At 40.8% G+C, this 10,316-nt stretch overlaps 2 protein-coding genes across 2 annotated transcripts; one reads left to right on the forward strand and one right to left on the reverse strand.

The window, feature by feature from the left end:
• The first annotated feature begins 144 nt into the window (after positions 1-144).
• On the forward strand, positions 145-4,645 carry cdk5rap1 (CDK5 regulatory subunit associated protein 1). Its single transcript, XM_030777638.1, has 13 exons — positions 145-456; positions 646-749; positions 834-868; positions 954-1,054; positions 1,158-1,368; positions 1,945-2,065; positions 2,203-2,433; positions 2,896-2,993; positions 3,260-3,315; positions 3,465-3,595; positions 3,850-3,999; positions 4,236-4,376; positions 4,529-4,645. The coding sequence occupies exons 1-13, from the start codon at positions 189-191 to the stop codon at positions 4,643-4,645; spliced, it is 1,764 nt and encodes a 587-aa protein (XP_030633498.1). The 5' UTR covers positions 145-188.
• Positions 4,646-5,407: 762 nt separating this feature from the next.
• LOC115815356 (bactericidal permeability-increasing protein-like) lies at positions 5,408-9,740 on the reverse strand. Its single transcript, XM_030778314.1, has 15 exons — positions 9,635-9,740; positions 8,437-8,551; positions 8,199-8,330; positions 7,931-8,086; positions 7,496-7,559; positions 7,317-7,377; positions 7,141-7,232; positions 6,820-7,002; positions 6,544-6,603; positions 6,192-6,359; positions 6,047-6,114; positions 5,893-5,935; positions 5,752-5,815; positions 5,583-5,659; positions 5,408-5,449 (listed from the first exon to the last, which is right to left on the reverse strand). The coding sequence occupies exons 1-15, from the start codon at positions 9,738-9,740 to the stop codon at positions 5,408-5,410; spliced, it is 1,431 nt and encodes a 476-aa protein (XP_030634174.1).
• Positions 9,741-10,316: the final 576 nt, after the last annotated feature.

Raw genomic sequence — 10,316 nt, forward strand, 5'->3', positions numbered from 1 at the left:
CTTGCTTCAGCTGTCTGTGCTGACGACTTCTTTTACTGCAAAAGTTATTTTGTTGGTAACCCTAGCTTTTTCGTAGTAACATAAATCACCACGTGTAATTTTAGATAATGTGGCTTAGATTCAAATGAGTTGCTCATCAATTTCTGGAGTGCAGATTTGTGTAGTGACGTAGTATTTAGCTGATCGGCATGAAAAGCGCAAATAGTTGTAGACGTTTTATGTGCTCTCTGCGGAAGTGGTCTTCTCGTCAGTCCCCGAGATATAGATGTTGTAGTTCAGTACCTTCCACTCCAACCAATGACAGCAGAGTGGATGCATTGAAGGTTAAATTAGCATCTGGCCCAAGCTTTCAGGACTTCGTAAGTACTGTACATACCAAAAAGAAGGACACAAGCATAGAAGAATATGATGAGCCTTACATGCCTGAAGACCCAGCAGTTGGAACACCACGGAAAGGTTTTGCTCATGTTTTATGTCTAGACTTAAGATTTTTTGTATCTTTTTGTTAAGAAGTGGCTTCCTGTGCATGCTGGAATTTTGAGGCATTTCCCCATTTTTTTGCATAACAAAATTATTCTACCTGCCAGTTGTTTAAAATCTGTGAGCAGTTGTACAGTTTTACCAAAGTACTCAAATGTCTTACAGTTTATTTTGAAACCTACGGCTGTCAGATGAATGTTAGTGACACTGAGATTGCTTGGTCCATCCTTCAGAAGAAAGGGTATCTGCGCACAAGAGAACCCACAGAGGTAAACGAGCTCATTTATTTGAAAGCTTTTGAAATCTCCTTTTCACTCCTGTACATATTTCTCAATCTCTCAATTCTCCTTTAGGCAGATGTGGTGCTTCTGGTTACTTGCTCAATAAGGTATCAGATAAGTCTCATTTTTTCAGCAGTAGTTTAGTGAAGCTGCCAACTGTTTGCACTAGAGTTCACTGTTGTTCTTCCACAGAGAGAAGGCAGAGCAGACAATATGGAACAGGCTCAAACAGCTCTCCTCTCTCAAGAAGAGGCGGCCGAAGACTTGTGCGCCCCTAAAAATAGGAATACTTGGTGAGTATAAAGCAATGCAATGTCCAGTTTTTACTCCTTGCACTCTTTAGCTTGTCCTATGGAGCAAATTTGATAATCAAAATGTTTGTGTGTGTTCGTGTAGGATGCATGGCAGAGAGACTTAAGACTGAACTACTGGAGAGGGAAAAGTTGGTGGATGTTCTTGCAGGTCCAGATGCATACCGAGATCTCCCTCGCCTCTTGTCATTGGCTCAGGGAGGCCAGAGGGCCAGCAACGTGCTGCTGTCATTGGAAGAGACCTATGCTGATGTGATGCCAGTCCATCACACTCATCAGGGACATAGTGCCTTTGTGTGAGTGCTTTAAGTTCTCCCCCGGTATAATAACAGCATTTAACATTGGGTGAGTGAAATGGGGAAAATGAATAGGTTACAGGAGAATTGCAGGTTTAGTCCTCTGTTTGTGGAGGCCTCCTTTTTTGGCCCTCTACGATTACTGAAAACTTTAAACCTCACCCACAAGAAATGGCATCTCTATAAACGTATTAAAGTCAATGCTCACAGTATTACACGGATACAAGCTACTCTTATGCAGTCCATTGCAGTGGTCAGGCACAGCGACACTCTTCACTTCTCAGTGCTTCATTGTTGTGCAAGGCGTGACCCTAGACTTCTTATACAGGCCATGAAAGGGATGGAGCAGATCAAAGCTCAAATCCTCATATTCCCATTGATTCCAAATGCTGTTAGATGATCCACATCAAACAGGGCTGAAGTGCTATCATGTTTAGATATCAGATGCTGTCTGTCAATCTGACATTTTTGACTGTTGTGTTTTATTGTGTTGTGTTGTGTTGTGTTGCGTTGTGTCTTTGCACCTTCTCATTTTTGTTCCGTAAGTGACTTTGCATTTTGTTGTTGCTGCTGTAGATCTATTATGCGAGGCTGTGATAATATGTGCAGTTATTGCATCGTCCCATTCACACGAGGCCGAGAGAGAAGCAGACCTGTGTCTTCCATTTTAGAGGAAGTGCAAATGCTATCTGACCAGGTAGGTGCCTTTCCTACTCCTATGTGTCCTTAGCCATTTACGTGCTCATTCACATGATAATTTCTCTGCTTTCATATGAACTAGAAGGACATAGGTATTATGTTTTGTACACTTTGTGTGTGTGTGTGTGTGTGTAGGGGGTGAAGGAAGTAACTCTGCTCGGGCAGAATGTGAACAGCTACAGGGATGCATCTGAGGAGCAGTTCTCCTGCTCTGGCACGGCCCAGCTGAGTCGTGGCTTTAGGACGGTATACCGCACGCGTGTGGGTGGCATGCGTTTTGCAGACCTGTTGGACAGAGTGTCCCTCATCAATCAAGACATGAGGATCCGATTCACCTCACCTCATCCCAAAGATTTCCCTGATGAGGTATCTACCATCTCACCAAAGACAAATCACACTTTTGATGCAGTGTTCCATTCAGCAGTTTTAAGAGTCAATCTGTTTATGTAGGAGGACATGGTTCACTTTATCTGTTATATATATTTTGCATTGATCTATAATATTTTTTCATGATATGTTTTGTAGTTCATGCTTTACTACATAAAAGAAAGAAAGAAATCGAATGTTTCTTTGCATGTACAGTATGTCATTGTGGTTGACAGCCATGTGGAAAGCTAACAGTCTTGGTTAAAATTGTTCTGTCCTGAGGCAAAGTTGAGATATTCAGTGTCTTCAGGAGAAGGCAGTAGAAATCCTCATACTGCAAATTAAATCTGTTGAGCTGTTGTTCAGTTGTTTTTTTCACAGCTTACACGTCCTGATTTTATAAGTTGGTTTTCAGTTCAACACATTCATACAGACTTTGTCTCTTTTTCCTTGTCTCTGGAGGTGTTGCAGTTGATTCAAGAGAGGAAGAACATCTGTAAACAGATTCATCTTCCAGCCCAGAGTGGTAGCAGTAGCGTTCTGCAGGCCATGCGACGGGGGTGAGACACACCTTCAGTGGGTTACATAGTATCATTCACAGATGAATGCAGTGTGTGATAGTACTCAGCCTTGCAGTTAGACATGACCGACTGGCTCACAGAAGGGTGGCCCTTCATTTAATAAATGGAGAGAAATGAGGAAAAAACATCCTTAACTTTGGATCATTTAAGTACGTCAGTGTGGCCAAACTCAAATGCTATATGTCGAATGTGCTATGTGACTTTGTATGTCATGTCCCTTTGCAATTACTCTCCTCTTTTTTCAGATATACGAGAGAGGCGTATCTTGAACTTGTGGAAAACATCCGTCGAATCATACCAGGTACCATTAACATGGGGAAAGGGAGAGCATTACATCTATTATAAGACAATGCTGAAATAGTTGCAGAGATATGATAGTAACTGGTTGAGGACTTATTTTATATTCTTTATGTTCTTATATGAGAATCCTGTTCTCTCTTTCTGTGTCAGGAGTTAGCCTCAGCAGTGACTTCATAACAGGCTTCTGTGGTGAGACTGAAGAAGACCACCAGGAAACCCTCTCCCTGGTCAGGGAGGTCGGCTATAACATTGGGTTTCTCTTTGCTTACAGTATGAGGAAGGTGAGGTCTTTTCCCTGTGTATTTTTTTCCGTTCTTTTTTTTTTCTGTTTATTTTTGAAGTGTAAGGCAGTTAGGAGTGAGTAGCAGCGTTTCTAATGAGGCTAATGATTAATATCAGAAGGGGCTAAAATTCAGTTATTTTGTCCTTTTGTCTGTGTTTTCTCTCTGTAGTTTTTGAGAACGTGTCTTTGCGTATACTGAACTATTTAAAAACATAGTTTATGATGCACTTACTGTTTCTACATCGTTCACAGAAAACCCATGCGTACCATCGTCTCCAGGATGATGTGTCACCTGAGGTAAAGCAGCGACGTTTAGAGGAGCTCATCAGTGTGTTCAGAGAAGAGGCCACCAAAGTCAACGCTCGCCTTATTGGCAGTACACAGCTCGTCCTAGTGGAGGGAGTGAGTATTGCAACAAGTGTAGTGCAGAACCCACTGAAAACACATTCGTTCTGCTGTTTCAACACTTGGTCCATGAAATTTTCAAGTTGTTCAGCTTTAACTTCTCTGTTATGCAGCATTTTAACTGAGTGCTTACTGAAAGGTGAAAAGAAAAGCCTTTAAAATATTATTAGACATGGCTGTACGTCTCTTTTTCAGTGAGAATTTGTAATAGTTCTCAATCTCGCTTCGTTCAGGAGAGTAAACGCTCAGCACAGGAACTTTCTGGTCGGAATGATGGGAATGTGAAGGTGATTTTCCCCAGAGAGAATATACCTGTTCAGCCCACACAAACTCGCACTGCTCCTGTCGTTCCTGGAGACTATGTACTGGTCAAGGTATGTATTAACCCATTGAGTGCTTGGGTGGAGTCGTAGCCTACTTGTGAGATTTTGTTTTTCCTGTTTCCCTCTCAACAGCAAATTTATTTGGTGTATCAGTATATGTATGTTTACCTTTTATTGACTATATCTCATGCCTCCTCCTGCAGATTACAGCAGCTAATTCTCAGAGTCTGCGGGGCCACGCCCTCTGCCACAGCTCTCTGAGTGACACAAGAATAGGGGAACCTGAGCACCATTTGAACGGACAGACAGCTTCATGTTGATCCCAAAGTTCCATAATCCATATCATGTGCAATGAATGGAAGGATGAATATATCTGATGTAATAGAATATAAAATTAAACAAATGCCTGTGCTCATGAAAAAGTGAAGATGAATATTTTTATTCCCTCAAGAAATGTGGTGTTAAACCAGAGAATTTGAAATTGTGTGACTGATTGTTTCTTAAATGGTATTTACAGTCAGAGCGTGTAATTGGATGATTTGTGTGTATTGATCTTTAGCATTGTGATGGACTGCCGACCTGTCCAGTTCTCCCCTCCTTTCACCCAGTGAGTGCTGGGATAGGGTTGCAGGGTGCTGGAGCCTAATTAGGATAAGCGGCTGGAAAATGAATGAATGATCTATAGCAGTTTGTAGGGGAAAGACATAAGTCAATTACAATTTACAATTTGTCATTTAGCAGACGCCTTTAACCAAAGCGACTTACAATAAGTGCATCAATCAGATCACATTGCCCCATAAGCAAAGATCACAAAAAGGCTGTAGCTTAATTACCCTCAGTATCACGCTCCTTGAATTCTGTGTCAATAAACGATAAAAACAAGACTTGCAACATAGGGACAAGGTTAGTAAAAAAAATTATTTATTTTTCTTTCTTTTACATAGAAAGAGAGGTTAGGCTGTGGGGGATAGGTGGGTTCTGAAAAGGTGGATTTTCAGTTTCCTGCGGAAGATGGCAAGAGATTCCGCAGTCCTGACTGAGTGAGGAAGGTCATTCCACCACTGCCGGGCAATGGCAGAGAATCATCTGGAGAATTTCAAGTCTGTCCCAAGTAGCATGTAGTCCTATAAAGAAAAGCCATTATTAAAATCTATGTCATGGTTTCCACCATATGATTATTTATGCTATGTGGCTGAAATATTAATATTTAACTCCATTATTGAACCAATATTAAGTCAAAGCCTTTGTCAATCTCACCTTCAGCACCTGGAGCTGAGTGTTGATCAGATCTATTTCTCCAATAGCAGGCAGAGGATAACCTTTCTCAAAGTAAGCTGTGGATAGATACGTTACGTCTGGAATATCCATTCTCAGTACACTTAGAAGTTGCTTAGAAATGCAAGGTGTACCTAAATAAAGCCCTTACCATTAACCATGGGTAAAACAGCCACTTTCAGGACCATCACAAAAATGTTGTCAAGTGATTTCACCTGTGGAACAGCACATTTATATGAAACAGATTGTATACATTGTTGTACAAATGTTATAGTAAATTTGTTTTTCTTACCTGGAATGGTCCCACATAGCTTGTTCCTAAGGTTATGTCAATGCTGAGAGGACAATGAAAATATATCTCACGGTGGATATCCTTTGCTATGGCTTTTTGGTCAAAATGATTTTTTTGAAGTGCTGTACAAACTCATAAATTCTGACATACACACCTGTTTAGAGTCACAGATCCAGCCACTTTCAGACCGGTCACATAAATGCGAGCACTGACACTGGCATCCTGTGGGTAGAGTTTAGATGTTGAGGACTGTTCTGTTTTGGATCAAATTCATATTCAGTTTTGTTTGTGTTACTCACCAGGTTGAGTACAAATAGAGGAGAGAGTGTAGCATTGGGCTGAATGGCATAGGCTGTGACTGTACTGCTGGCCTGCACTGTCACATTGTTGGGCTGAAAGGTGATGATGGGCACCTTTGCTGTTTTCATGTGCAGCTTCATCATCAATCCAGGGTACATTTTGGCAATCTGAAATCACACTGACCTGTCTGGTTATCTGACGCTAAGACCTGCATCAGCAAATAAATTTAAAGTCCTTCATTAAAGATCTAAAGATGTTTTTGTAGACCTTACATGTCACATACAAAGAGTTTAACTTTCACAGAAATATACAAAGATTGTTTCCATCGCCCTCGCAGTGTGAGTACTGTACCTGTGGAATAAATGCTCCAAATGTTATGGTGCTGAGTCGAATGGGAATGCTGGGTGGAATCTAAAAAGGAAATAACTGAGAATGACTCTTGGTTTCCGTAACTGCTCAAATGATATCTAAGATATAAATATATCTTATAAATAGCATATGAAGGGAATGGTTCAGACCCCTCTGTTTAAAACAAGTCATGAATTACATGTGAGTTGTATCCTTTACACATGGTTGCCTAATTTTTCTGTTCTCTGTCAGTGTTCTGGCTTTAGTATAAAGACTCACCAGGTCATCTGTGATGTACAAGCTAAGGGCTCCAGCAGTGTGATACACAAAGGCTGCTGAGTTGACAGTGAAAGCAGACAAACCAATGTAGAGCATATTGCTGTCCTGAGGGGGCAGTGAAAAAGCTGTCGGGGAGAATGGAGCTGCTGACCAGTGATGCTGGCCAGTGCTGTGGAACTCCCCCTTGAGAGCATCACAAACAGAGGTTAACAAATTGTTTTCGTCCTCTGTACAACCAGGACGCCTTTACACTTGTTGATTACTCATTTATTTTAGAATGATTCACATGAGCATTAGCTGTCCTAGTACTTTTATCCTCACCATTAAACTGAAATCAATTGATGATTTTGAGATGACAGGAGATGCTACCATGGGATATTCAATTTCAGCATATTCATCTACTTCAGCCAGAACTGAATGATCAAAGAAAATAGAATTAGTTAGGCTCACTGCAATATCAGTCTTTGAAAACTTTGCCGAGAACTGAAAAATCATACCATTTAATGATTTCAGATAGTGGTTCATCTCTACAATGGTTTCAACTACCAAGGGACAGATCTGGAAAAAAAGTTAGTTTTGGTTGCACTTTATCAAAATTAAATTAAGATGCAGCATTTCCAAATGTGACTAAATTAAAATAATTGGTATTATCTTTGTCAGAATCTGAGGTCCTTACTTGTCTCTCTAAGGCTTTGCCAAGGATCTTGTCAGTGAAGAAACTGAAGAGGTTATATAACCAACTGTCGTTTAAAAAAAAAAAAAAAGCCTTATTAAACAAAAAATGTCTCTTTGTGGTTTAAGAGGATTTTAGTCACATTCTCAAATGATTTTCCTTAATATTTCTCATATTGTACTATCTTGGAATTCTGATCGTTCAGTCAACCACAAACCCTGAAACATAATTTGATAACAGTAATATTGTCCTGTATGAGGATGCTTCTGTGAATATGGTTAAATATGCTCCTCTTTCAGCACCTCTTCTTAATTTATAAGTTGATAAAAGAGATACTGTTGCTACTGATTCATGTTCTTGTTGTGCTTAAATGTCCAATTACAATGGCCTGAACATTAAATGACGCATTACATTACACTGAATTATTTTAACACTTACCTAGCCCCACTGTGGAGCTTGATTTTAGTATTGCCCACTGTTGCTGAACAACCGGCACTGTTGACAGCCGGGCGTCCAGTCTCATCACTCCGAATGGCAATGCTAGTGCTGATGGTCAAGTCGTTCACACTCAGGTCAAAAGAGCCACTGTCCTTTCTACATAAAATCACACAGAACAAGCCTTGAGATGATTTTTTCAAGTCTTTTGACATTAGAAATGCGTGTACTTTTCACCAGATAAATATTAGTTCCTTTGTTGAGGACCTACATGAAATTAGAGTATTTGACTCTCCAGTTGCCGTGCATGTTGATGAAGGCATTTCCAATGGAAAAGCTGACAGCAGTGCCAGGCACCAGCCCCACAGCAGACTGGGGCAACCCAAGACTCACTATTTGCATCCTGAAGGGCATGGAACATATTTAGTCACTTAAAAGAGACAGAGCTTCTTCATTAAAAGTTGATAAGGTTGCACATAATATAATGCCTTAATGGAGACTTAGCTCACCCTGTCACTCTGTATTGGACTTCACCAATAGGAAACACACTCTCTGACCCAGAAATGTCAGGCACCTTAATGGTTCCGAGTTTCTGCTGCAAATAAGTAATACCAATATTTTGACCTGCGATTAAAACCATAATTAGAGGTCATGAGAAAAGGGTAACGTAAAATTAAAAAGCAGGGTTTCAAACCAGACTTTTTCTTCAGTCGTTTCGTTCCGAGCTCAATCGGTAATTTAACGTTTCCGGTTTTGCGTTCCACCTTAAAACGATCCCGAACCGGTTAGAACCAAATGAAATACTGGTTAAAACGTTCCATGTACGGCTGTGTGACATGACAATATGTATCGGACGGTATAAAAATGTCTATTGATAGATCGCTAATGTCAGAAAGCATTACAAAAACACATTGCATCACTAACTAGGAGAGCTGTAGTCCAATCTGTTCTCGGGCCGAAATCCACTGTGGCTTCCCGGTCATGAAAAACTATATTATTTCAATGCCACATTTAACAAGCTTGCGAATGGGGTATGCGGGGCCCATTTAAGGGATGGTGCTGGTGCCAGTGCTGGTGCGGAACCAGTTCTGCCTTGGTGCCTGTTGAGAACCGGCCCGCATTTCCACAGGTTTGGGAACCGAACGTTACGTAGCGAAAGCTGGGGTAACTTCCGTGGGGCAAAAAATTATGGCGGACAGAATTTAAGCTGCTTGCTTTTTATAATTGTACTTGTACGCTAGACTTCCACACAGGGAAACACCATTATGTTTATGTGACAGGTAGGCTGCTTCGTCTTCAATCAGTTCGCTACTTCCCTTTTGTCCTCTCACACAGTTTGGGAAGGGTGTGGTTTCATCTTTACGTGGCTCATTAGTCAATTACCAGCATTGATAAAAGAGCGTCTGCTTAAGCAGTTCTCTCTCTCTGCTTTGCTCCTTCCCTTACATTTTCGCGAGTCGCTCCAGCGTGATCCAGGTATGTGCTGTGCGAGTGGTGTGCCGAGTATGGATCATATTTTGCCAAGCTGTTAAACTTTTTTGGTTTCGTTTTTGTTCCTAGTGAAATATCGATTGTTTCTGGTTTTCGTTTTCATTCCCTGAACCAGTTCAAAGCATTGATTAAAAGGTAATATATGTTTCCACCAAAATACAAGTTACATTAATGAAACGTGTTTTCAGTGTCTTCACACTTAAATGTCTCACTCACCATACTCCAGTGCTTTTTGTGTTAGTCTGACTTTGACCCCTGCGTCTGTGCTCTGTGAGGCAGGGAGCAGTGTCAGTAGGACCAGCACACACCACAGACACACCATATCCACAAAGTCCTGTGTGGGAGACACGGGGATCAGAACAACTGGCATCTCATAATGGTCAATGTCAACACATCAGCTCTGGCTCTTGCTGAAGCCCTGACATAAACTGTCATGTCATTATTCATTCGCTAATGGCACCACCTTTTTTTTTTTTAAATTGTGCAAATTCTTTTTCTGTGTCTAACCATCAATGATTGGCTTAACAGTGGCTTGTCAGTTGGGATTTAGCCATATGTCTTGCACTTGGTTTGAAAGCTTTGCTTGAACTGGGAACAACAATGTATTGTTATAAATGGGGGGTGGGAGGGAGGGAGGGGGGCACAAGAGTCAACTGTGAGGGAAGCATGACTTGACATGTTGTACCTTGTTTGAGACAAATATACTGGACTCAAACTGCCTCCTTTTCATTGATAAAAGCGTCTTGAAGTAACAGTCTTATCGAACAGACCAAAATTCCATTTTGAAGTTATGGTTCAACCATTGCCTGTAAAATATATTATTGTGTACATAAAACTCTAGTGTCCATTATGCTTTTGTAACATGAGTAATACGTGAACAGCAAAACTGATATTTTAG

This window comes from Chanos chanos, chromosome 6 (assembly GCF_902362185.1).
Source record: "Chanos chanos chromosome 6, fChaCha1.1, whole genome shotgun sequence".
NCBI lineage: Eukaryota > Metazoa > Chordata > Actinopteri > Gonorynchiformes > Chanidae > Chanos > Chanos chanos.